This window comes from Oryx dammah, unplaced genomic scaffold (genome assembly GCF_014754425.2).
Source record: "Oryx dammah isolate SB20612 unplaced genomic scaffold, SCBI_Odam_1.1 HiC_scaffold_2, whole genome shotgun sequence".
In the NCBI taxonomy this organism is placed as follows: Eukaryota; Metazoa; Chordata; class Mammalia; order Artiodactyla; family Bovidae; genus Oryx; species Oryx dammah.
Genome location: NW_024070186.1, coordinates 26,150,677 through 26,178,643, shown reverse-complemented (window position 1 = coordinate 26,178,643; position 27,967 = coordinate 26,150,677). Strand labels below are relative to the sequence as shown.

The window sequence follows — 27,967 nt, the reverse complement described above, 5'->3', positions numbered from 1 at the left end:
CACTCTCTGAAGCTTAGGAAAAAAGAGCAGAAGCTGTTCAAAAGTGAGATAACAGTATCTTTAATATTTAAGTAACAAAACATGCAGGTCAATACTCAATGCATATACAATAAGACAGAGCAACAAAAAAAATTACAAACCATACTGTAACTACATGGAGGCTTTCAAACAATTCAGTGTTGATAGAGAACATGCTAATTAAAGAGCCACACCTCAGGGCCTCAGAACTGACCAGGACTCTGCCCTGGTGGGAGGGAGAATTGATTGTGCCCACGGCCTTCAACGCCAACCCTGAAGACTCTGAACAATCTCCATTTCTTACATTGCTCAGCTTTTTCTCTCCCAACCCCTACTTTTTTGGTGTGCATGCATTTGCTGATTTATTTATTTATTTATTTATTTTTACAGTAGGTCATTTTGGTTATCTATTTTAAAGATAGCAGTGTGTACAAGTCAATCCCAAACTCCCAGTCTATCCCTCCCTCAACCCTGCCCTTCTGGTAACCATGAATTCTTTCTCTAAGCCTGAGTCTGTTTTTGTTTTGTAAATAAGTTCATCTGTATCATTTTTTAAGATTTCACATACAAGTAATATCATATGATATTTGTCTTTCTCTGACTTACTTCACAGTATGATCATCTCTAGGTCCATCCTGATTTTGTTTGTCCATTCTTTATCCCATCTTAGAGTTTCATGAGTACTGATTTGGTCTTTAAACACTGCTGTCTCAGTGAGAGGGCTTCTCCAGTGGCTCAGTGGTAAAGAATCTGCCTGCAATGCAGGAGACCCAGGTTTGATCCCTGGGTTGGGAAGGTTCCCTGGAAGAGGGAATGGCAACTCACTCCAGTATTCTTGCCTGGAGAATCCCATGGACAGAGGAGTCTGGGGAGGTTACAGTTCATGGGATTGCAAAGAGTCAGACATACCTGAAGCAACTGAGCACGTGTGCATGCATGTCTCAGTGAGTAGGGTCTCTGGGTTGACTCTTTGGGTTCTTGGTGAACATGATTCCTCTCTGTTTAATGGGCCATGGTCTGGAGTTCCCCTGAACATAGTCTTTCAATCCTGAAGACCCCTATGAATATTCCTTGTTTCCTTGGAAGCCACTTTCACATGCACTATTGGCATGAGGGCTTCCTCCCCCACCCTCTCAAATAATAACCCATTGGTCAGATTCCCTCAGTGGCAGTGCTGCTGCCTGACTAGGTAGTTTTGAGAGAGTAGCCTTACCACAGTTCCCTGGTGGGGCCTGTTCTGGCTCTGGTGCTGGGATGGGATGCTAGTGGCCTGGAGGAAGGAGGTTAGGCTTTTGGCAGCAGTGACACAAATGCAGGGAAGGTGGGTCGCTGCAGAGTGTTCTTGAACATCTAATGGTCCAACCAGTGGAGGTGAATTCAGAGAACAGCAAGTAAGTGCTACCCTCAGCTCTCAGCAGCCTGTAGGCTTGTGAGTGTGCCCGCATGTCACTGGGAAGCATTATATCCAGGCTCACCATATTTCAAAATAGAACTAGTTTCAACTCACTTCCTAGGACCTGCTGTGTCCCATTATTTGGTTTTTACATGGATTACACTGATTCTATCATCCATAACCAGAGTCCAGGAGACCTCAAAGGGAAAGAAATAGGATCAGTGAGCATTTCATGAAATTCAGACTTCAATGTGATTTTACCAAGTACAATACAGACAACATCAAAGCAATTATTTTTTCTTTTTCTTCTATTCATGTGCAGGGGTGAGGCTAATTCACAGAGACAGTGTATCATTTCACTAATACATTATTTATTCTAACTATATTTAGAATACCAAATATATTTAGATTACAAAAAAAATAAAAAATAAAAAGGAAAAAGAAAAAATCCTTTTCTTGTTCCTCCAGAGACTTTCTGGCCTGTGACAGAAAGAGGACATGCAGTGGGGAGTCCAGCAGATGTTAGCAGAGGTGGAAATGTTGGTTTCCTCCAAGTGAAATCACTTTGGCCCAAGTAATGTTAAAGATCACAGTGTAAGAAAACTCAGATAATGAACTGCAGATATGATAAATATTTCCCCCTCTCCCTATCTCTTCTTTAATCAGTGTTTATTAGTAGCCAAGTGAGGGCTGGGGGTGGGAGGGGAGGCAAAAGTGAAATAGTAGAAAATGATGTCTTTTGATTGACTCATTTTTTCCTTTCAGAATTGTTCTGGGGGATAAGCTGGGAAATAGATCATCAGTGGGCTGTTAGCTAGGAGGACAGACATTTTGCCTAAGTGATCTAAGTGATTGATAGGAATTCAAACCATATTCTATCATCAGATTAAAAAGGTTATGTCAAAAAAAAAAGATAAGAGGACTGGCAGATGTGGGCTCTAGCCTCTAATGCCATATGATAACTCAGCTGTTTTGTGATGGAACAGTTAGAGACAGAGGCATGTAGCCAAGACCATCTGGCCTCACCACAGGGGAAACCAAGGCTTTCTAACTTCCAACTGTGAGTCAAAACCTATGGGAAATCAAGGTAGAATTCCTTGTTTTGGGGTGAGATCTTGAGGGGTTTCTTTTGCCCTTGCCCGGGTAACTTGCAGGGAGGGCTACACGTAGTCGTACTTGGAAGGATGAGACTGTCCCTCATCCTCTGTGCGGGCACCCCCATCATATATCTTCTTGTTTCTGGTGTTGGACTCAAAGCCAGTGCTGGCTTTGAAACCTCCAGGCCTGTAGGCGACGTTGTGGCCTGAGGCGTGGTAAGAGACCGCTTTGTAGCTGAAAGAAAAAGAAACACTCTATGACCAACTAGAGATGTATTTGGTAGCAGGACAAATTACCCATTTTCTTTAGGATGTCTGACTTTTAGCACTGAAAGTCCATTGTCCCAGGAAACCCTTAGTTCTAGGTAAACTGAGACAGCTGCTGTTTTGGGCTTTGAGACGCTGGCTTTTCAGCCTCTGCAGTGGAGCAGAATTTCTTGCTTTGTATTAGACTTGGGGGTTAGTGACCAGTGAGTTCCATCTGTTCATCAATTCAGATGAAGCTGAACCGGAAACAATGTGCAGGGGAACATGGTTATGCCAAAGAATCATAGAATTTGTAAGCTGATCAGTATGTATGAGCAACCCATCTCCACTATCTGCTCAGTATGTGGATGAGGTAACAAAGGCTCAGAGAAGGCAGATGACTGGCTAGAGGTCCCCGGACTGGTAAGCAGGAGAACCAGACGAAGCCAGGTCTCCCAATGCCAGTCCCAGTGAGAGAAGTACAATAGGTGTTCTCAGCAATAGTGTTACTAATGTTCTGAAACTGAAAATCTTTGTTGTAGGGGCCTGTCTTGTGCTTTGCAGGATGTTTAGCAGTATCCCTGGCCTCCACCCACCAGATTTCAGTATCACTCAACCCTCCACTCCAGAGCTGTAACAATCGAGAGTCTTTAGATGTTGCCAAATATCTCCTGGAGACCAGGGCAGGGGTAGGGGGTGGGGAGAGGTGGGGAGGTGGGTACATTGCTCCCAGCTGAGAATCATCGACTTATGGAGTACTGGAGTTGGGGGACAGCCTAGAGGGCTGTTCCGTTTTTCCTTTAAAAGCATCACTTCTAAATCTTCTCAGGCTGACACATTCCTGTTCTGTTCTTTAGGCTTCCCCATAAAAGATAAGGTTCGTGATCCTTTAGTCAATAGCATTCTTCTGTATACATATGCTGATCGTTCTGGCTGCAAATGATACGTTAAAATGGACTTGGATCAAATGTCTGATTACATTGGGATGGGGAGACTCACTTGGTTTCCTCAGGGGCCAGACCCCGGCACGCGATGCACATCAGCACACCCCCAATCAGCGTGAGGCCTCCAGCGACCCACCCGACGAACAGAGCCGCACCAAAGGTGTACCTGGGTGGGGAGACAGTGGCTATGAATGTGGCTGACTCAACTGCTCAAGCTCTACCCTGTGAAACTGGCCGCGCTCATCCTCTCCGTCCTCACTTTCGGATTCCACCTACTCCAGCCCGCCCCTGAACACACAGTCCTTCGGGTCACGGTCAACTGAATCAGGTGCTCTGAGATCAGAATTGGAACTGAAGCTACTCAGCAAAACAGTTGTGAGATTCTTATGCCCCTAACATCACTCAGGCATAGAATTCACTGTGAGTCTCTAATTTCAAGCACCTCAGGAAAATTCTACTTCTTTCCTATTGGCAAAGGGAAGTGTCTTGAAGGTTTGGTAAGAGAAGTTTGAGCGATATGAGATCAGTCTCAAGTTATTATTTCAGAAGGAATTTTGGTCTCTTGAGTTTTTACTGTGGACCAAGAAGCTTTTATTATCTCGAACTCAAGTAACCCTGGTAACCATCCATGCCAGTAGGAGCATGGATGCTGTTTTTTGAAAGACCTAATGTGAAGAGACCATTCATTTCTTCATTCATTTCTTTACTTACTTGGTCAACAAGTATTTATTGATCTCCTACTGTGTGCCTCCTACTGCCTGGCACTGGAACAGAGGGATGAACAAGATAGATACAGACCATACCCTCATGGTGCTTCTGCTCCAGCCCACACTAAATTCTAACCTGTGGAGGTCTGACTGTAAAACTGGTGACCTTCCCCCTTGTCAATTATATCCAAACAGGATTATCTGAGAACAAAAATCTCTGAAGTTACCTGTCCAAGAGACATGGGCAGGTTCTAAGGAGATGATGTAAGAGAGCAATGGTGGGCATTAGCCCTGGATCCCCGGTAGTGGGTGACTTTTTCAGACACTGCAGACAAGGTGGGCTTTTCTAAGTAGGGTGACTAACCATCCTGATTTGCCCGTGATAGAGAAGTTTCCTAGGATCTGGGCCTATCAGGGCTAAAACTGGGTAAGTCCCCGGAAAACAGTGACAGACTTTACTTTCTTGGGCTCCAAAATCACTGTGGACAGTGACTACAGCCATGAAATTAAAAGATGCTTCCTCCTTGGAAGAAAATCTATGACAAACCTAGACAGTGTATAAAAAGCAGAGATCTCTTGCTTTTTATAGCCTCTTGCATATAGCCTTGACTATATGGACCTCACAGACAAAGGTCCATATAAAAGGCAGAGACCTCTTGCTTTTTATAACCTCTTGCATATAGCCTTGACTATATGGACCTCACTGACAAAGGTCCATATAGTCAAGGCTATGGTTTTTCCAGTAGTCATATATGGATGTGAGAGTTGGACCATAAAGAAGGCTGAGTGCCTAAGAATTGATGCTTTTGAATTGTGGTGCTGGAGAAGACTCTTGAGGGTCCTTTGGGAAGCAAGGAGATCAAACCAGTCAATCCTAAAGGAAATCAACCCTGAATGTTCATTGGAAGGACTGATGCTGAAGCTGAAGTTCCAATACTTCGGCCACCTGATGCAAAGAGCTGATTGGTTGGAAAAGACCCTGATGCTGGGAAAGATTGAAGGCAGGAGAAGTGGGTGACAGAGGATGAGCTGGTTGGATGGCATCACCGACTTAATGGACTTGAGTTTGAGCAAGCTCTGGGAGATGATGAAGGACAGGGAAGCCTGGCAAGCTGCAGTCCATGGGGTCGCAGAGAGTCAGATATGACTTAGTGACTGAACAACAAAAGCAACAACCCAGGGAAACCAGGATGAGTTGATCAGCATGCTTCTTAGTTGTCTTTGTAGTCAAGAAACCATGGGAAGACTGTAAAGAAGGATGAGGTCACCTTATGGGGATCATATCTTTCCGATTCTCAAAACAACGCAGGAACACACATGGTGAATGGAGTTCCAGGGAGCCAGAGAGTAATGGATTTATCACATGCTCACACTCATCTGTCTTCCATGATGGTGTTGCTGGAGAAGTACCAAGCGTATCCACTCCAGAGATGATGGGTCACTTAAGTATAATGTTTACATGACTCTCCTAGAAAAAGATCTTTCTCCTTCAGGAATTTGCTGCTGCTTCTTGCTATGAAATACATTCCTTTGAAGTGGCTAAATGAATACAGGTGTTGGAATTCCTCTTGCATCTTTGAAAAGTTCTACTCTGCTTGCAACACCAAATTACAGTGAGGTTTCATCTCCCTCTGTTAGGCTGTGACCCCCATGAGAACGAGGACTTTGTTGTTATTCCAAGAACTCAGAATGATTCCTGGCCCACAGCAGGTGTTTGATACATTTGTAGAATGAATGAGTTAATGAATGAGAGAAAGAGCAGCCATACAAGGATGAAACATCACTTTTTCACCTATATTACACCTCACTCATTTCTATTCTAGCTTTCCCCTGTCCCTAGCTGGGTTCCTGTCACTGGCTGGAGATGTGGGGTGATGCTCATTTACATGCTTGGGTTAACAGTGCCTGTTTCATTGCCACCACAATGGGGCCTGTGTATGAGTGTTAGATAAATACTGTGAACTGTCGCTATATTTCAATGGAAATGTCAGATCAGCCTCAAGTCATATCACCAAGGATATTTCACTGAAATGAAGTTTATGAATTTACAGATCATTGTTGATTTATGATATGGCATGGTTGCCTCTGATAAATTTTTGCTATTTCAGGTGCTGACAGGCACATTAGGCATATGTGCTTAATCGGATTTTTACAACAATGTTCACTGAGAAATACTGAGTCTAGATTAGGGAGGTTACCTGGTCTGAACGGTCTGCACCATCCCCCCCATGCTGGTGTACATGCTGGCTGTGGACATCCAGAAGTTAGTAACCAGCATGTTGGCAAACACAGACACTCCAGCGATCGCACAGAGACCTGCAAGCAAAGAACAAGAAGACTCTGGAGTCAGCTTTAAAGGGATCACGTTGTTTGTGAGACAGTGTATGCTTACATGAGTTTAGATGAGCAGGTTGCAGAATACTCCATTCCTGTAACAGAATGGTCAATTCAAGCACTGATTACTGAATTCTCACTATGAGTTGGGCTGTCTCTTATCTCTACTTGTGGAAGGATGGGTGTGTGTGCAGAAAGAGATTTTCCATCTCAGGACAAGGGGTCAATAGTACAAATATTAATATTTGGGACCTGGTCCTCTGACAATGTCAAGGTCTCTTCCCTTATAATCATTTTTTAAAGTCTCAACAGAATAATGCCTTTAGGGATAGAGTCACGTGACTACCTTAGAGTTGAGAATCTCCTATAATGAGGAGAGGCTGGCAGCTAAGAGGGACCTTAGCACTCGTGGTAATTCTGTAGAGTGTAATTGAGGCTTAATTTCAGATCTTGAAGCCCAGTGTGTAAAGCTTTTACCCATGTTCAGACTATGCCCAGTAGGGAGAAGCTGTGTTTTCTCTGCCAGAATGATTTTGCTTTGACATTCCCGGATGTGCATCTGAGAGAGGAATCCCCAGGCTCCTTGTTTACCTGCGATGATGAACATGATCCCGGAGGTGAGTGTCATTTTGGCTTTGGCGGAGTCATCCATGTTGCCAATACGGATGCACTTTAGGGCAAAGACGGCCACCAGGAGACCAATGACGCTCAGGACGATGCCCACGATCATCAGGGCTCGCACTGCCTGCAGCATGGCTGTGGGACAAGGGACAGGACACAGCAGACAGATAAGACCACCTCAGCCAGATTGATTAGGCTCTGGTTTAATACAACAGAGAAACTACAACCAACCAATACCAAACTTCTGAGAGGCAGAAAGTCCAGGAACTGTGAACCTTGTCATTGTTAGGAGATACAGAATTGTGGAAAGTGCAAAACCATCACTTAAACTCCCCTGATTGATGGAAGACATGCATACAGATGTCTATAGAATGAGAAAGCTATGGACTATTGGAGCTGGGAGGGTCAAGGGAATTTAGCTATTAAGAATATTAATTACTAATATTTCATCTCCTCATTTTAAAACCTGATAGTGTTCCAAGAAGGGGAAATGGCTTGACTAAGGTGACATTATTGATAGAAAAAAATTATTGATAGAGCTTATAGTAAAACTGGGTTGCTTTATCTTCCAATTCAAACATCTTTCTTCTCTAGTCTTTTCACAGGGGGCTCAGTGCTTCATAGAGTTGTGTCCACTTCCAGAAAACTCAATTTAATTTATAGCCTATAATGAAGCAAAGTCACCAGATGATATGCCAAGGGCACTGTATAATTGCCTCTTCCTAAAGGGACTATTAAGGTCATGGTGAGCTGTATTTGGGGCCTATATAAAAAGATGATTATATCAATCTCAGGTCTTTCAGCACAACCACAGTTTATCAGCAGTTCCCTTTCCAGGAATCAGTGGAAGTTCTTTGTACTCTGGGGACTCTCTTGCAGTGACCTCCCCTCCAGATACTTCTAAAGTGGTTTCTAGTGCCTCCTTAAAGTGCAGTGAGTCTTAGCAACAGGTTTTTACTGAGTGAACCCCCCCTCCCATGACTAGACATAGGGATGACAATAATTAACAGGTCTCTGACCTCATGGAGCTTATGCCAAAGTGGGGAAAGATGGTCATCAAACATGTTCACTACAAGCATAATGAACTTTATAAAAGGAAGACAAATGAGTTCTTGTGTCTTCTAGAGGGAGAGGCCACTAGGGTGGGTAATTCTGGTAGAACAGAACTGAAGAACCACATGAAGCAAAGCAAAGAGCTCTGTCCTATCCAAGTTGTCATAGCCAATTGCTACTTTTAATTGAAAGCTATTAGAGACTTTTCAGACATTAAAAAACTGAATCCATATTTAAAAAACCCTACAATGTAGGTAATATTATTTAAAGAAATCGAAACTCAGAGGTTAAATAACCTGCCCAGACACACATATCAAAGGAAAAGCAGAGCTGGGGGGGTGAACCTGGAGCTGTCTCAAAATAGTTATTTTCCCATCACAGTACGTTGCTCTGAGGTACTTTATCCTGGAAAAACAGGCAGAGTTCTGGCTGCCAGCAAGGTACAGGGTTCTGTAAACTTCTAATAGAATGTATCCTTCAAACTTGGAGACTCGGCCATAAAATGTCATCCTCTGAAATGGATGCTAAGAGTGTATAAAGGAATATTCTCCAAAAGTCATCTCAGGGAATTACCTGCCCCAGGAGAGTATTTATAAATGTGACTCTCAAGACAAGGAAGCCCTGGGAGAAATTCTTTCCAATCTCTTTGCAAAGATTTCCATCTCAAATATGGCCAATATCCATGGAACTGCTTGCTTATTCACTCTAAGATGTGTATCATAAAGCACTTTGTCATGATGGGAGAATTGGCAATCAATGAAAGATACTGAAAAGAGGAGAGGTAGATCGTGCAGAATTCATTAAAGAGCCTTCCACTGTGTCTGAGGAATGGAGCCCTGGGAACTTTCTCACCAGGTAGGGAGACCATGGAAACCAGATACTCTAGTTCTATGCCATTGACCTCCATTCCCTTGATTCTTCTCCCTAAGAAAACTCATGATTTTAACTTTGCTTCCTTGCTGGGAAGAGATTTCTATAAGGACCCATCATCAATCTTGGTCCTGTTAACAACTATATTCCCAGGGTAAATGTGTTGGTTTACAGTGTGGATCAATCCTCTAGGATCTGACCATTCACTCCTGGGAGAACTGATGAACATTGGCATCTTGGGCTTGCACCTTTCTGATGCTAGTGTCAGGGTGAGCGCAGGAAGCTGAAAAGAACTCATGAGGGTTTAAGAATGGCCTTTGGATCTACTCCTTAAGAGGGCTCTAGCATGTTACCTCTGTTTTCCAATGCCTTGCCCAGTGGCTTTGTTGGCCTCACACTTACTGGGAACAAACACCTCATACATTCCCTCACTGGCAAATGCAAGCATGTGTCATCTACTCATGTACTCATTTACACCTTTGTGTATTCACTCAGCATGTTGATATACTCTCAGAGTCATATGTTAACAGATTCATGCACTCATCCATGAATGCATTCATTTATTCATCAAGAATTTTTTAAGCTCAAATTCTCTGCCAAGCTCTTTCCCAGGTGCTGTTTGAGGAATACAATTTCATGAAAAATAATCACTGTCTTCAAGCAGTTTACAAGCTGGGAAGATTATATTTCCATTGGAAATACTGAGCCTTAAATGTCTTTTCACCTTGGAAGTACCTTGGCTAAGAAATCATAATGGAACCGCTTTCTGACTTTACTCATCGTGTGTTTCTAGTTCTCTTTCACACAGACACAGACACACAGACACACACACACACACAATTAAGCTTCAAAATGTGGTTCAAGAAGGTTAGTTCAGGAGAGGACATTTGTGGGGAATCCCCAGACTTCAGGAAATATCCTTAGGGCTCTTCTGTTTTTGGATGTTGCTACCAGAAAACCAGACATATGAGAGGAGGAAGAGACTTTGACTTTCCTTCTATCTTGTCCCCATGGGCCTTTTATGAACTTCAAATATACTCAAAAGCCTATTTGAAGTTGTAATAACTGCTCTTGTTTGGATATCTTAAACCTTAAGCCATTCATGGGAGGGGCTCTTCTGAGGGTGGGGGCTGTGATGGGGGCAGTTGCCAGAGTGAGGGACAATGTTCTTTACTACTCACTGCTAGATTCCCTATGTTTAGTAATGACCATGGAGGAACATGTCGGTGACCGGAACTTCCTTTCCATCTGGAAGACTCTACCATCCAGGATTCTAATCCTTCTTCTTAGATACACAACCAGAGAAATGGTTCCCAAAGGACGTACATTTCTTTTTTAGCTACTCTGTGTCTTATTTGATATTCTGAGCAAGAGGCATAGGCTTATCAGCTGATAACAGGTGAGTCAACTGGCTCTGTAGACTGATTCCCTGACTAAAGGTGTGACTATAGCATTCTTTCCAATGAACAAAGACACATTATCAGAGCTGAAGGGTGGGCAGGATTCAGAGCTGACAGAAGCAAACAGAAAAATGGGAACTGAATGTTCCTTCCCTGTTGCTATATATCTTATTCTTCCAAAGTAGCTATGAACTGACAGGCAAGGTGTTTTGGGACATGGTTCCCAATCCTGGCTGTACCTTAGCATCTCCTGGGGAAATTTTTAGATAAATATTTATGCTTTGCTCTGATCCCTAGGAACTTTCATTTAATTTTCAGTGACATAAAGCTGCAAGGAATAATCTGGGGGCTTAATAATCAAGAGGGCTTAGTAGGAGGTGCTCAGAATGGGGAGTTGAGAGGAAAGAGTTTCTAGCAGCTGATATCATTGAGCTGGCTGGAGGGTGGGGGTGGGGCTGATGAGACAGCAAGTCACCAAATGCCAAAGTCTGGACATGGAGTCTTTGTTGGGATGGGGAGGGGAGATGACTCATATCTTCATGCATAGCTTGGCCTTAGATTGGAGGCAGGTAGATCTGGTAGAAGAGTCCAAAGAGGGGGATCCCAGAAGAGGGAAGTCTGAGGTCAGACCTTAGAGGAAAGGCCTTCAGAACAAGGTGGGAGGGCCTCGATTCTCCAGAGATCCTGGGGAACCCATTCGGAGGTCCTATGCATCTCATGAGATCCCACAGACTTCATGATACCAAGTGAGTGTTGTTAGGCAAGCCTTTTAACCTCACAGAAGCCAAGTCTCCCCAACTCTGGAGTGGGATAGAGAGATTTCTTGCAAAGAAATGTTGTGAAGATCAGATGCTGTTTGGTCCCAGCATAGAACTAAGTCAGGATCTGTAAGATTCAGTTTCTTCCCCTTCCCTAAAAAGAAGCTATTTTTCCATAGAGAACAAAGTAGTAGTTACCAGTGGGGACTGACGAGGGGTAATATAGGGGTAGAGGAGTGGAAGATGTAGATAGGCTACCAGGATGTAGGGTACAACACGAGGAATGTACCAACACTCAGTAATAACTGTAAATGGAAAGTAATCTTTAACAATTGTATAAAAATTAATTAAAAATAAGACAATTGAAAAAAGTAGTTATCTCTCTCCAATTCTACATGACTTTGGCTTGTACTAACCTGAATCCTTTCATTTGATAAAATACAGTTGAGGATTTGAAAAAGCCACGTGTGAGAGAGCGTGAAGGGCAGGAGTGGAAGAAGATTTGAGAAGAGGAGGAACAGAAAGGCCTGGACCAACACAGGGAGGAGATCAGGAAAAGTGGGCTTAGGATCTGGTGGGCAATGAGCAGGCTGATGCAGCATAGGTGGGTTCTGTCCTATTGCCTTTTCAACTCTAAGGCGGGCTCCAACTACATAACTCTGACCATGTATGTTCCCACAAAGAAATGATGCCCCATCACTGACCAGTTCATGCTAGGGTGTGATGCCCCTGCTATCAAATTAACAACCTTGGGACTTCTTTGGTGGTCCAGTGGCTAAGACTCCATGCTCCCAATGCAGGGGCCCAGGTTTGATCCCTGGTCAGAAATTAGATATGATATATTCTAATTAGATATTGTATGTTCTACATTTGGAATTAGATACCAATTTTCAATGAAGATTGAAGATCCCAGGGGCTTCCCAGGTGGTACAAGTGGTAAAGAACTTGCCTGCCAATGCAGGAGACATAAGAGACATGGGTTTGATCCTGGGTCCAGAAGATCCCCTGGAGAAGGGAATGGCAACCCACTCCAATATTCTTGCCTGGAGAATCCTATGGACAGAGGAACCTGGGGGGTTACAGTCCATAGGGTTCCAAAGAGTCGGACACAACTGAAGTGACTTAGCACACGTTTCTCCAGCATATGTGTTGCAACTAAGAGTTTGCATGCTGCAACTAAAGATCCTGCAAGCTGCAGTGAAGATTGAAGATTCCAAGTACCACAGCTAAGCCCCAGTGCAGCCAAGTAAATAAATAAACATTTAAAAAAAAACCCATAGTAACAACCTCTACAACCACAAGCTGAGGAGGCATCCTGATTCCTGAGTCTATATAGCTTTGAGAACTAAGAAGTCAGAGCAACAGCCTCCTTTTACACTCAAGGTACCTTTTACTCTCTTAAGCTTTGTAGATGTGTTCTCAGTTCTCTGTGGAATCTCCTTCAGATGTGCCATAATGTGTACACATCAGATGTTTGTCCACATACTTAAAAAATCACGTTTGTGCTAAAACATGTCTCTTTTTTGAAGGAAGGGAAAGCAGCTTAACCCAAATCCAAGAGGTTCCTCCAGATCTCATTTCAATTTTACAACTAACTTATACTAGCTCTACCTTTCAGGGTCAATTTCTTCCACTGGACATTGAGGAAAGACAAGCTGGTTTCACAGCATCAGGAGTGCTAGACTTTATGTGAAACATTAGCTAGTAGTAAGAAGAAATAAACAAGATAGCTCCTTTTGAAAGGATACATAAGAACAGTTTCATATTTTTTTCCTTATGGATTTCAGATCTTGTGACACTGTTCTCTGGGTTAAATATGATTTCCTTAAACATCCCCATTGCTGTGTGTGTCAGTATGATTGACAGGTTGATAGGAAACTCCCTAGTGCTCCGGTGGTTGTTGTTTTTGCACATTGAGGTGGTAAAGGGGAAATGCAGTCAGTTGTGTGAAAAAAATCAAGACCTTCAATGCCTGCGATGGTGCTGAGAATCAGTGAAGAGCTCAGAGCACAGGGGGATGGGGGAGGGTGGAAAGGAGAAAAAAAGGGTCCTAAATAAATCTTTACTTTAGATATTCAGATTCATAAAAGGCACCTGACTTTGGAGAAGAAAAAAACCTGGAAGATCAATATCCTGACTGAGAGCTTTGGGCGGTGTAGACAGGACAGTAATGATTTAGTGATGCCAAGAGCCAGATCTTGTAGAGACTTTTCAGAAGATCCAGTGGTTAAGACTCAGCATTTTAAATGAAAGCAGGGAGAGCTCAATCTCTGGTTGGGCAACTAAGATCTCTGGATGCCACAAGGTAAGGCCAAAAAAATAAAAAGAGCCAGATAATGGGTCACAGAGCACGTTTACACAAATGACTTCCTGTGAGGCATTCAGACCTAGAGAAAGCCAGGTCAAGAAGTGTAGGTGGCCAAGCTAGGCCCTGGATCCCAACTCATCTGCTTCTAACCACAGGTTCCTGCTACAGCAGCAAATTCAGTTCAAATATTTGCAAACATGTTATAGAAAACATCACTTGACTTGATACTATCATGGAGGCCAGAAATGAATTTGCCAGGCTTTTGCCTCCTCTCCATCCTGTCCATTGACAGCCCTTTGCTTTTTCCTGCCACAGTCTCCAGTCTCCAGGGAGGAGAAATGGAATTAGTATTTTTATAAGTATCTTTATACTTAATATTCTTGATTGTGCATTGTTAATGAAATTACTATCAATGGGTCAGAGTGCCAATGCACCCTCTATTCTTATGTGCTCAAGCCTAGACCAATCCTTTCAACCGTAAGGAAGCCCCTTCTAGCTGGAATGAGTGTGGGCAGGGAAAAGACATAACTTGGAAGTCTCGGTGTGTGTTCATAGCCTACTTCTGCCATCCTCTATCCGTGGGAACTTGGGCATGTTACTTGCCATGCTCTCTGAGCCATAGTTTTTACTTTTGTAAAAATAAAGCTAATACATATTTCCTTGTATTACTGTGAAGATTAAACTGGAGTTTCTGTGCAGTCCAATAAACCATAGCTGTTTTTATTTCTGGGCACTGTCTTTGGAGAATTCCATGCTACATTGGCTGTTTGGAATCCAGTGCAGAGAATCCTGGGCTATAAACTATACAGCACTGGGAATATACAGGTAAACAGTCTTGGTACCACCACCATTTACCTCATTCATCTCTCTGTAGGTATAGTACAGCTAGATGAATGGAATTAAGCTATTCTATGGCTGTCAGTTCCAACTAAATGTGATACAGTTTTATCAGATAAATGAAAAGTGAGATTTTTGCAAGTAAAGAGCAAAGAAGCATTGAATAATTGGTAGTGGTGATTATGATGATTAAAGCATGGCTTTATAGCACTTAAAGGCTTACTCGTCTGCAGGAGGATAATATTCCTCCCTGAGTTCCAGGTCAAAATTAAGCTCTCTGCAACCTTCCATTTTTACCTCCAGGCATTCCTCCCAGCTCCTCTGCTTCAGGTATCTCTTCCCAAGGCCTTTTGTCATGCTCAAGAATATATTTTCAGCAACTGTTTCTGGTGGCTGCATCCTCTCTAGGAGCTGGGTCCTGGCTGGTTCGTGTTAATCCTTTCAACCCCCTGGGAGCCCCATAAGTATCCACAAGCAATCCTCTGGCCTCCTCTGGCTTCTTCATTGCCTTATGATCCTGCCTGTAGCTTTTGAGTTTTTTCCCTAGTCTTTTCCTCCTAATAATCCTGCCACTCTTCCCTTACCTCAGTCAGTCAGCCACATCTTAAGTCATCAAACAAATAATTGTATTTCAAGATGCCAATTTGCACTGTAGTCACTCCTGCTGCTTTGAGGACTGGCTACTCTTGAATCCACACTCTTCTCCATGGCCACACATGATTAGTGATTTAAAGTATCTCTTTTTCCACAAACTCAGTCCCAGGAAATGGCTATCGTGGCTTTTGGTGGGATGCAGTTCTGACGCAGACAGGCAGGGCAGGGGTTCCCTCTGTGAAGGAAGAAGCATGGGCTGGGGGCAGCAGGCTGGTAAGAGATGGGTCATGGAAGGAAGATGAGTAACACTGGAGGTGTGTGTCAGGCTGTCACAACCTAGTTAAGCTGAGAGTGAGGGACCATGGAAGGTGTTTGGGCCTTGAAATATCCAGGAAGAGGAGAGCAGAGAACTGGAAGCTGGTGATGGAAAGATTCTGCCTGACCTTCTGCCATAGCCAAAAGAGCAGACATTCTAAGGAATAAAGGATAGAAACTGGAATGCGAGAGGTTAAGAGTGAGGAGGGAGGGATGGGAGAAAAACTTTTAGTTTAATTGTCAGTGAGCTAGGGAGAGAGAGAACTTGACAACACTCTGAATCAGGAAGGTTTTCCAGGAAAAGATGATATAAGCGTAAGTGAGGAGGAAAGATGAAAGAGGCAAGAAGGGGAGGGGCTGATCAGCAGGGGTGGCCACACAAAAGGGTGCAGGGCCCTCAGAGCCCTGGTGGAGAGGCTGGTCTTGGACAGGTGGGAGGGAGGGAATCTTGTTCTGCAGAGTAGACTGTTGATGGGCGATGAAGAGAGATTCTGAGAGGACTTAGGGATGATGAGATCCCTCAGTAGAACAGGAAAAACAATGAGGGTGGTAGCAATGAGATCTGACCATGTTGGAGAGTGGGGCTATTTGGGATCCTCATGTGTGGGAAGATACAGAATGAGCCACAAATTGATAATGTATGATGGGGTCCTGGGAACAGGTAATTGAGCTGAAGTCATGGAATGTCATGCCTTAATTTTGAATAAAAGGTCATTCTTACTCTATTTTATTTAATAGTTAAAATTGAGTGTAGCTAGCAACTCAACTGGAGAAGGCAATGGCAACCCACTCCAGTACTCTTGCCTGGAAAATCTCATGGACGGAGGAGCCTGGTAGCTGCAGTTCATGGGGTCGCTAAGAGTTGGACACGAACTGAACGACTTTACTTTCATTTTTGCACTTTCATGCATTGGAGAAGGACATGGCAACCCACTCTAGTGTTCTTGCCTTGAGAATCCCAGGGATGGGGGAGCCTGGTGGGCTGCCGTCTATGGGGTCGCACAGAATCAGACATGACTGAAGCGACTTAGCAGCAGCAGCAACTCAACAATCCATGGTCTTGCATCTCCTCCTTTCTGACCTTTGCCCTGTAGCATCAGCCACTCTCTGGGGCTTCCTTCCCTCCAGCCAGCCTCCCTTACTGCTATAAGCAGATCTCAGTCAGTGATCAGTCTGTTTCACAATACAAGTGGCTTCTAAAGATAGAATAAACACCCCAGTTCTACTCTGACACCCACTTTTATTTCTTTCTGCAAATGGAGATAATTAATTGAGTTGCTTTTCACAATTCAATTTCAAGGGCTTCACAGGCCTCGCAGTTTCCTGCAAATTTATCCCCATCTACCTGTCCACGAGGTTTTTGTTTCAGAGAGGCAAAACCTAGCCCTGTTTTCCTTTCTTCAACAAACTCACATCAGGGCCACTCCTTGGGGCCACTGATTAGTCTAACCTTTTATTTCCTTCTTTGCTTTTTTTTTTTTTAAATCAAGTAGAGGTCCCATAATATCTAGAATGCAAAGTTCCTATGATTCCTATTTGAACTAATTATCTATTGAAACAAGGATTTAGCTGATATCATTTCCAGGGGTGAAAGGATGTCATTTATAATTATATTTATATTCTGAGACTATTATAATTACTATAGTTCTGTAATTATATTTTGACATGCATTGTTTTTTAAGAGTGCACACCAGAATCTCTCAACACAAATGCAGAGAAAGGATATTTGTAACTTAAAGGCGATATATACTTTCTGGCACTGACTGAGACTCTGACTTCTCAAAGGAAAAATTAACCAAATTGGTAATGAAATTATATTAACTTCTGATAAACTTTTTCAATGATAAGAAAATATTCACCATCCTACCTAGCCCTAGGTATGTGCAGGCAAGAGCAAGTCACACGCACATACCTGCACACGATTACTTTTCTCCTTGAGAAATATTGTCTCTTCTAGCATCAGGAGCCTGCCCTCACCATACCTGCCTTGTTCTTATGACCTGCTTCCTCACTGGCAATTCCTTCGAGTGTAAAATCTTGGATGTTCTCCCCTAGGTCTACATAGCCCTCTTTGACACGGGGCCAACTTCTCCTCTTACACCTCTGATGGGAGCGTGCTGTGACAGTACTGCCCTGCGCCCAACTCCAAGGTCCCTCCTGGCTGCGGTGAAAGCCTCAGTCGGCTCCCGGCCTCACCTGTGCCCACGCCTACCTGGCAGGCCCAGGATGGTGAGGTAGGGCCGGCACTCGGTGAAGCCTGAGCTCTGCTGCACGCAACTGCGCCAGAGCCCTTCGTACTGGAACACGGCGGTGACCGGGTTGTCGTATAGGTCCTGGGTGCTCCACATGTCCATCTCCGTGGCAACGATGCAGCCGGCCAGGCCCAGGATGGACAGCAGGAAGCCCACCACTTGGCATCTGGTGGTGGACATGGCCCGGCTCTGCGTCCTCCCGCCCAGCTGCCGCCTTTTTCCCTGCCGTGCTCCCGGGGAGCTGCTCTGATCAGATGGTTTTCCTCGGCCCTCTGTGTTTGTTCACAGTGTTTTCCTTAGATAGTTCAGTTTCACTCTTGGTTCAAGGACATTATTTTTTCATTTGGTAGGGAAGCAGCCCCAAGAGGCACTTGTCTGGGGAGCGGCACAGGCCCTGTTGATTTGAGGGCGCGGCAGTCTGAGTGGACCCCCGCCCCACCCCGGCTCGTGGTCTGCCCCGAGGGAAGAAGCGCAGCTAAGACTCGCGTCCCTCCACCCCCGACCACACACACAAGCCTTCCTTGAGGCCCTGTTCATCATGGGAAACCAGTTTGACTGACCTCACTTAAAAAACAAGGCTCCAGAAATCTCCGTCTCACACCAGACATTTTCTCTTCACAACTCGTAAACCACCATTACATTGACATCTTTCCATTTTGATCTTACAGAAATGGGTAGAGCAGGTATTAATTATTCCCCACTTATAGTTTTGGGGGGAGGGGGTGGTAAGTCAAGCAAGGTACAAAGAGGTTAAGGTACTTGCCCCGGTGCCTTGCACCACAGCTGCTTAATTTAAAAGATGGCAAAGGTGGAAGTCCCATCTCAACTTCTAGTCTGGGACTCTTTCTCTGTTTCCATATGGAGTAACTGGGGCAGGCAGAGTTGTCCTCACTCTTGAGAACAGGCAGCCATATCCTACAGCTATACCCCGGGTCTGCAGGCATTGGATCTGGGATGGGAAGAAGCAGGGCGTTGTGTTGACGGACATCTCACCCTTTCACTAGCAGGAACCATATGAAGACCATGTGGCAAGCAGACACAGAAGTTCCACAAAAGGCCATGAGGAGGAAACAGGCAGGCTGGACCAGAGACCCTGACCTGGTTACTGAGAGGCCATCTGCTCGTGACCCTGTCCCTAACATGCTGTGTGCTGGGTGACTGGGGCAAATGGTTCCACTTACGTGGGTCACAGTGTTTTCATCTGTAACGTGGACAGGGTAAGCCGAAACACTTCAGAGCCCTTTCAGGTGTTATACACTGTTCTCTTCTACATTTTGCAGAACAATCTTTACTACAGTTGGTCAAAATGTCAGGAATCACCAAAACAGAGACTTGACCAGCGATCAGAGAGTGTGTTTTGTCTGCATAATTTGATTTTAGAATTACATTAGAGAATTGATGGACCTGCTACTTCCTGTGGGTGGTATGTGTCTGGCGTCTGAATTCAGACACATTTTAGCAAGACAGTCCTTGAATCTGGATGTCAAGGCCCTGATACACACCCACACACACCTATACCCCAATCTCTAGCCTATACACGTTCTCCAGGAAACAAGCCTGTGCATCTGGACATTTCAATGTTATCTTGGGTGCACCCAGTCACCACTCCCATGGCTTTATTCCCAGCAAACACAGAAAACAAATATGCAAGGTCTCCACTCTGATTTGAATGGAGGCAACACTCCCCTCAACCGCATTAGGTTCTGTGATCAGGGTTTGCACGGTAAGAAGAATGAACCAGAAAAGCCCAAAGAAGAGAGTATGCAAGGGTTATACAACGTAGGTGAAGTCCTGTTGGTGGCTCTGTAACTCCTGAACTGAGCTATAAGGCCAAGTCTAAAAGGTGGGGAGGGGGCAGCTAGAAGTGACCCTGCTCTCTGCTGGTGGATGGGGATCGACCAATTAGATTGGAAAATGTTGGAATAATTCAGGAATGATTCTGCCACTGTTTCTGTGGACAGAGCTCATTTCACTCTTATTTCAATTAAAGTTAGGCTTTTTACTCACAAAGATTTATAAGAGTTTGGTTTCCAGTTGTTCATTTTATGACATTTGTTTACACCCTCACCCCCATCATTGACCACCCAAATGTAGATTGAAAATGGCAAAACTAAAAAGAAAAGATCATTATAGTTACCTAGTCTCATTCATGACAGTTTTCCCCCTCATTTTCCTATGAAAATGTTTTTTATGCAAAAGTTCAAGACAGAATAAAAAGATATCAGGTAACAATGAATTAAGCTTTTTTTCTTGTTTGAAATGGTGACAGTGACTTTATATTTTTGGAGGAAGGAAAAGTTAGTTTTAAAGGATAAAGTAAAGCTCCCTCTACTTAGGCAGAATATTAAATGAGTAGAGAGAGATTCTAAGTGTACACACTTTAAAAAATATGAAATAAGTATACATTTATGTGCGTGCAAGCTCAGTTGTGTCCAACTCTTTGTGACTCCATGGCTCCTTTGTCCATGGAATTTTCCAGTCAAGAATTCTGGAGTGGGTTGACAAGTATTAACATGCTTTAAAACATGTGGAAGATGGGATTTTTCACTTCCTGGTGAGTTTTCTGTGCTCTAGAATGAGTGGACTGCTGCTTTAGCAGTCACTCCTAAAGAGTAATTGGGGGTCCACAGAGGAACATCTGGCTTCCTTGTTTATGGCAATGGGCTTTGTTAAAATATATTAAATGTATCTCTAATGATAATGACAGTTCATGGTCTGATTACAATAGTGTATAATAATAATGATAACAATCCATGATCTCATTGTGTTTAACAATAATGGGTCTGTTTCAACTTTGTTTAATCACTTTTACAATGAAGCAAAAAATTTTGCTGACTTCTTAGGGGAATCCTCCCTATATTCAACTTTAAATATGGTTCTGGTGTTGCCATTTCAAGTTGTACATTTTCAGGAGTTTATGTTATTTTACTGATATTGGAGAAAACATTTCCCCTAACTTTTCTTTATGTTGTTATAGGAATATTAATACAATAATATCTATGTTAATTAGGCAATATGGCAGTCAAATATCAATATAAAATATTATAGCTAGGAATATGGGAGGAGTTAAATTAGTATTATTAGCAAGACAAATGATTGATATATCCATTGATTCTTTTTTTAAAAAATATTAACACACTTTATAGTCTTAACTTCTGACTCTACTTTTTGGTGCTCATAATAGAAAATTTAGAAGCGGGAAAATGTTAACAAATCTTACTCATAATTTTAAACCTTAGACAAAATATCTGGCATACTTTCTTTTTAATCTATTCTCTGTATATATTTTTTACATAATTAAGAGATCATAAAATTTAATGTTTTTCTCTTTTCACTTAATTGCATACATATACAATTAAAGTACTTTGTAAAAATTGTTTAATATATTTAATCTTAAGTATTTAATCTATGAATATGTTAGTATTTCATTATATAGAAATGCTGGACTTCTCTGGCGTCTCAGACAGTAAAGAATCTGCCTTCAATGCAGGAAATCCTGGTTTGATCCCTGGGTCAGGAAGATCCCCTGGAGAAGTGAATGGCTACTCACTCACAGTATTCTTGCCTGGAGAATTCCATTGACAGAGTAGCCTGATGGGCTACAGTCCATGGGATCACAAAGAGTCGGACACAACTGGGCAACTAACACTTTCACTTTCATATAGAAGTGCAACTGTTCACCAAAACAGCATCTATTCTTAGATAATTAGACTTTACCCCTCCCCCAGTTTTTTGTTTGTATGAAAAACAGTGTTAATGATGAGCATTTTTCACATGACTCTTTTGCCAGTATTTCTGATTACTCTTTTAGGACAGATTCCTAAGAGAGGAATTAAGATGTCAAAGGGTATGAGGCTTTAAAAAAATCTTAAAAAAAAAACTTTTTTATGTAGAGGCAGACTTTTTTTCTATGAATTTTATTCCTAGTAAACAGCATTTGAAGCATCAACAGCATTTGAAAGATCTTGCCTCACTGAAACCCTTACCTGCTTTGCTAATTTGTTGTTATACATGATCGCATGTTTCAATTTGCATTACTTTGATTATTAATGAGTTTGAAACCATTTTTTAAACAAATATTCGTGAAGTGTTTGTTTTTCTTTTTTGTGAATTATCACTTCTTCCTCATATATTTACTGGAATTTGGCATTTTGTCTATCAACTTTCATGAATTATTTGTTAAGGATCTTAATATAGTGTTATGATTACTAAAAAGATCTTTTCACATTGAATATTTGCTTATTAATTTTTTTGTGGTTTTAGAAAAATATAGTGTTTTCCATTTACATGTTCACAGTACCTAGTACATAATAGGTGCTTAATAAAAATCTGTTAAATGATATAGTAAAATGAGTGTTCTTTTCTATGCTTAGGAATTTATTTTCCATTTAGAAATGATACTAGAATTATTTTAGAATTTTAGAAAATTTAAAAATGTTTTGTGTATCTTTACATTTAATTAATCTGAACCTATTTTGGTTTGTAGTCTATGATTCATTTTTTTCCCTCAATAAAGCTAATCAATAATTTTTACAGCACTTATTAAATAACTTTCCCTTTCCTCATGCTTTGTAAAATCTCCTCTACCTATATTAAATTCACATATATGTCTTCCTAATTTTAAACTTTGCTCCATTGACCTGTGTCTATCTTCGGGACAAAGCACACTTTTAATTATCACAGCTTTAGAATTTGGTTGAATATCTGGCAGAGTTAATGCTGTACTTTTATATTAATATTATCCTTAAAAAAAATTTAAAAATTAATTTCATCTGCTTCTTCTTATAGATAACCACTTTGCCATGCTCCCAAGGGAAAACTCTCACTAGCATTTTGATTAGAATTCTTGTAATATTATTCTTACAGGCTTAGGCTCTGCAAAAAGTCTGCCTGGGGTTGAATTCTCAACTGCCACTTACTATCACAGTGTCACTGGGAAAGTTCTATAGCCCTTTTGTGCTTCGGTTTCCTCATCTATAAAATGGAGATAATAGCAATACTTACCTCATAGAGTTATTGTGAAAATTAAAGTAAGTATAAGGTAATTTATGTAAATTTATATAGTCACACAAATTAGATTTAAAATATAAATTAACATATGCTAATTTCTTGAACCAATGCCTAGGGCAGAGTAAGGTCTCAATATGTTTTGTTATTATTATAATACAATTAATTAAATATATTATTTATTATACATTAATTAGGAAGAAATTCACATTTTTATAATATCCCTATCTAGGATCCTGTAGTATATATTCCTTTTTAATTGATGTTTAAATTTTCCTTGGTAAACTTCCTTTTTCAGTTTTATTCTTGCCTAACATTTAAAGGTATTATTCCTAAGTGTTTAACACATAACACTGCATTGTGTTGCCTCACAAAGAGATTTAAGTTATTTTACTTCTCTTAATACATTACACTCTCTCATGCCACTGTGTCTTTTCCAGTGATGTTTCTCTCTTTCTGAAACACTCTTTACCTCTTTGTCTTTGATGGCTCAGAGGGTAAAGGGTCTGTCTGCAATGCAGGAGACCCGGGTTTGATCCCTGGGTCAGGAAGATCCCCTGGAGAAGGAAATGGCAACCCACTCCAGTACTATTGCCTGGAAAATCCCATGGATGGAGGAGCCTGGTAGGCTACAGTCCATGGGGTCACAAAGAGTCAGACATGACTGAGTGACTTCACTCTCTTCACATACAAGTAACTCAGCTCAGCTGTCATTTCCTTTGGGAAGTCTTCCCTTCCCTCATGTCTACATCCTGTATGAGGCACTGACTATGCTTTATAACAGTGGTTCTTAACTGGGGCCACTCTTGCCCCCCGGGGATATATGACAAGTCTGAAGACATTTTTGCTGTCTCAACTAGGGAGGGAAAGGTGCTGCTACTCCCACCTAGTGGGTGGAGGCCAGGGATGCTGCTAAATATTCTGTAATGTGGAGAACAGCACCCTACAATTGGAATTATATGGCTTAAAGTATCAGTAGTGCCTAGGCTGAGAAACTTTGCAATGGTTTGTTTGTCCTCTGTCTCTCTTTTAGATTTGTGAGCCTTTCCCCATGTGCAGACAGCTTGGGACATAGTAGGTACTCAACAAAGCATAAATGTTCTTTCTAATGCCATGATTTCTGTGTTACTGAGTTTAAAATTTTTTTACTTTTATTTTTTTGTGTGTGTTACAGTTATTTCCTTATTACTTCTGTGTATATGGGAAGACCAAAGGCTTTACTTTTCCTTCCTGTCCCTGCCAAGAGGGGACCTTGTCTAAACTTGGTCAGTCCAGGATAGGGTGGCTACCAGTTTTGGTTTTAGTGAAATGACTCTGTTTGGGAAGGTTGACTGTCAGTCCAGTACCTCGCGTTTCTCTGGAGGGTTCGGTTGTGCTTGACTTCTTCCCTCTGAGCCCAAGTATCTGTGTTTGCATTCTTGGGAGTGTGTAGCTTCTCCATGGAAATTAAAAAATTCTGTGCTTTTATTTCAATGACAATGTAAAAAAGTTAAAGCAAATATGTTCCAGATCCTCAGGCTGACCACTTATGTCTAGGTTTACATTGGCATATATGATCATGTTTATACCAGGAATCAGTGAAGTGAAAGCCTTAACTGATCCATGAACAAAGGGTTCATTCCAGCTCAAATAGAAATGGAGTCAGGGGAATTTCTCCCACCTGTGCCACTGGTACTATGACTCAGACACCTGTGCCCTGGTGGTCAATTCTGCAGGAGCATCACCAATAAGTGCTGCACGTCCTGTTTTGCACAAACCTGATTGCAACAATTAGTGGTGGGTGGCACAGTGGTAAAGAATCTGCCTGTCAATCTAGGAGACGTAGGAGATTTGGGTTTGATCCCTGGGTTGGGGAGATCCCCTGGAGTATGAAATAGCAACCCACTCCCTGGTGGCTCAGATGGTAAAAAATCTGCCTTCAAAGCAGGACACCTGGGTTCAATCCCCGTGTTGGGAAAATCCCCTGGAGAAGGGACTGGCAACCCACTCCAGTATTCTTTCTTGGGAAATTCCATGGACTGAGGAGCCTGGATTGCTACAATCCACGGGGTCACAGAGTCGGACACGACTGAGCACACATACTTGCAAATACACAGCAGAGAACTTTTCCTCCCTAGATCCCAGTAATAATCAGGTCAATAGTCTTAGAGCCACATTTCAGAAGCACTGCATCCCAACCTCACCTCAAATGAACAAAATCATTGCAAAAAGCATCACATCACAGATGCCTCATCACCGCAGATAAGAGAGGACAATTCCCCGATGAAGTGGTGGCTAAGGGTGAGAGATGTGAGTACCCTGAATTTATTAATACCACTTTGTAAAACAAACTCATGTGAATAGAGACTATGCATTAATAATACTAAAGTCAAAGGTTTGAGAGAGGTGAAATACAAAATTGAACTGTATCTTTGTCCTATTAAACTCCAAGTGAAAACCAATAATATCCCTAACACCAAGTGGATTTTGACATTTGGGTTTATTTAGTGGTATTTAATTACAACTGCAAATGTGATTTTAGTTCCTTGTATAAAATTTATGTGCATTAGGAATTTAAGTCTATTGTTATACATGTCCATGTTAAAGCAACGTAAAATGAGTATAATTGAAATCAATATTGAAGGGCTGCAAGAACTTTTTTCTTTTAAAATGGATTTCTACAAAATTCTTTTTGAAAAATACTCCTCTGAACTATCTAGTGGCAGGATCTTCACATATAACACACACAAAGGTTCTAAGAGAAGGCCCTAAAACAGTTTCAGTCTGGCCCCAGTTTAGCTCTGTGAATGTGGGCAAGTCACTTTGCCTCTCTGAGTCTCCATGTCTTGACCTGCAAAGTAAACATGGGTGAGGGGGGTGTTGACAGCTGTTGCTACTCTAGGACACCCCCAAGACTGCAGCCTCAGTCTTAGGTAAGAGGTGAGGCTAGGAAGTTGCTTTTGTACTGGGGATTTCTGCTTTGTGTCTGAGAGCCGTGGGGCTCCCTGTGAGGGCTGTGAGCTGGGACTTGGGTGCAGGTAGGACACAGTCTGAGCCCTAGCTCTATCTGCATGTGACCTTGGGCAAGTTACCCCAGCTCAGCTTCCTTGTTTCTAAAAGGGTGGTAATGATAGCATCAAGTTCATGGACGGAGTGGCTTATAGAGATTACACAAAGTACTTCAAGGCAATTGTTGGCTCAAGTGCTAGTGCCTGGTCTGCCATTGTTGTTTGCAATTTATGAAGCTGTGTGACCCTTCAGGTGTCACTTGGGTGCTCTGCCTCAGTCTGACTCTCTCCTTCAGGGCCTCTAGCTCTGTGTGGACCCAGGCCCATGAACTGAGGTCTCTGAGAGACCAGGGGCATTTTGCATTTGAGTTAAGGGTGAATTCCAAGGGCAGATGGTTAGATCTGAAGCTCAGGAGGGGTCAGCAGGACATAGAGACGTGGGAGTGGCTCACCTTTCTCCAGTCCCTGGAGGAGGGAGATCCCACTGAATCGGCCACTGGTCACCCAGGGATCTGGCTTATGTTCTCGTTTGAATAAAGGCCATTCCTCTCTTAGCCTGGCATTCAGTGCTCTCCACCATCGTCTCCATATAAATCCTCTCTTCCTACCAAGTTCATTCCTCCATTTCCTCCTGAGTAAGCCTCAGGTGGAAACAACCTTTAACACCTTCATGCCTTTGCCCATGCTGTTTTTCCTGCTATGATGCTGCACCTCTAACTCGTAACTACCTTTCAAGGGTCACTTGTGAGATTCCCTTTCCAGTGGGTCTCTTCCTGAACAAGTCATCTTTCTCTCATCTCCTGCAGCACAAGCCCTCTATTTTCCTTACTTGTCATCTTATCATACCACCCTTGTGTGCACTTTCACATTTTGGGGATGCCAGGCCCACAGAATCCTGAGGCTTTTCTGAGCTCTCCATCCCCAAGTGTGGAATGTATGAAAGACCAAATCACTGTGAGACAGTCTTCACCTTGTACCTTCTGTGCGGGCCTAAGTCTTGGCTCTGCAACCTAATGGGAAATTCCTGGAGGAGAAACTCTAGTATCTATTTCTGATCCTCCTTACTGTGCCCACCTTACATCGTTGTCTCTCTCCAGACTTTGATGAATATATTTGAAAGGAAAAAAGAACTAAGAAATAAAAATAAGTGTATTTATTGTCTTACTCTGATACCTGAGTGAAAGACACTTTTAACAATCTCTGCTCTTGAGGCTTGAAGTTTTCTTTGTTAACATGACCCATCTGTGAAGCAAACAAATCCTTATGAAACTAACAGGGCAGCCTGCACATCACAGCTGTCACTCTTTTGCCCTGCATGGCTGAGCACACTTTCTACAAGATTCCTCTGCACAGAGAGAACTCAGAAGCTGGTTCCATGTGATCAATACATTTTGGAGGTCAGGAGATGCAGAGAAGGGGCAGACCCATCTGGTGTCCCCCAGAGAAACATAGCACCCAGTTCTTTTCCTCTACCCACTTTCTTTTGCTGCTCTGTGCATAGGTGCCCTGGAACCTGGGACCAGGCACAGAGGGCCGGAGATGAAACTCCATTCAGGAGATTCACCATCCCCAACTCAGGGAGGAGGATCTGGGATTAAAGGAAGGAAGTGGCTATGACCTGGGCCTCCTGAGCCTGTGGGTGATTGAGACTTGTGTGCAGGAGAGTTATTTTTAAAATGTGCCGGTTGGGTACCACCTAGTTAGGGATACAGGAGCCCTACCAGCTCCAAGAAGCTCCTGTCCCTAAGTTTCCTGCACTTCCTGTTCCCACCTCAGTGGTGGGGATTGTTGCTTCTCCCTCCCCAGTGGTCCCTTGGTGGTGCCTCAGGTAGAGGTGGCTGTATCTTGTTCAGCTCTGTCTGCCCCCACATCTTGTCAGGTACCAGTCCTTACCTGGCAGCCCCAGCAGGGTGAAGTACCCCCGGCACTCGGTGAAGCCAGAGCTCTCTCGGACACAGGAGCGCCACAGCCCTTGGTAGTTGAATACAGCTGTCACCGGGTTGTTGTACAGATCCTGGGTGCTCCACTGGTCCATGCAGGTGGCGGCGATGACGCCTGCAATCCCGAGCAGTGAAACCACAAACCCCAAGCCCTGGCAGGCGGTCACAGACATGGTGGTGTGCAGGGCTGACACAGAGTACCACTCGATAGGGGGACAGTCAAGTTCTGAGGGTGCTGGGTGTCGGTATGGAGCTTTCTTAGAGAGGCTGGCACACACGTCACCAT

At 42.9% G+C, this 27,967-nt stretch overlaps 1 protein-coding gene across 2 annotated transcripts; it reads right to left on the bottom strand.

The window, feature by feature from the left end:
* Positions 1–40: 40 nt before the first annotated feature.
* On the bottom strand, positions 41–27,854 carry CLDN18 (claudin 18). Of its 2 annotated transcripts, none has more exons than XM_040233330.1 (5): positions 27,635–27,854; positions 7,331–7,495; positions 6,604–6,721; positions 3,754–3,864; positions 41–2,743 (listed from the first exon to the last, which is right to left on the bottom strand). In XM_040233330.1, the coding sequence occupies exons 1-5, from the start codon at positions 27,852–27,854 to the stop codon at positions 2,572–2,574; spliced, it is 786 nt and encodes a 261-aa protein (XP_040089264.1). In that variant the 3' UTR covers positions 41–2,571. The 2 variants fall into 2 exon arrangements, with proteins under 2 accessions (XP_040089264.1, XP_040089256.1); XM_040233322.1 differs by lacking the exon at positions 27,635–27,854 and adding an exon at positions 17,708–18,030.
* Between the last annotated feature and the right edge of the window lie 113 nt (positions 27,855–27,967).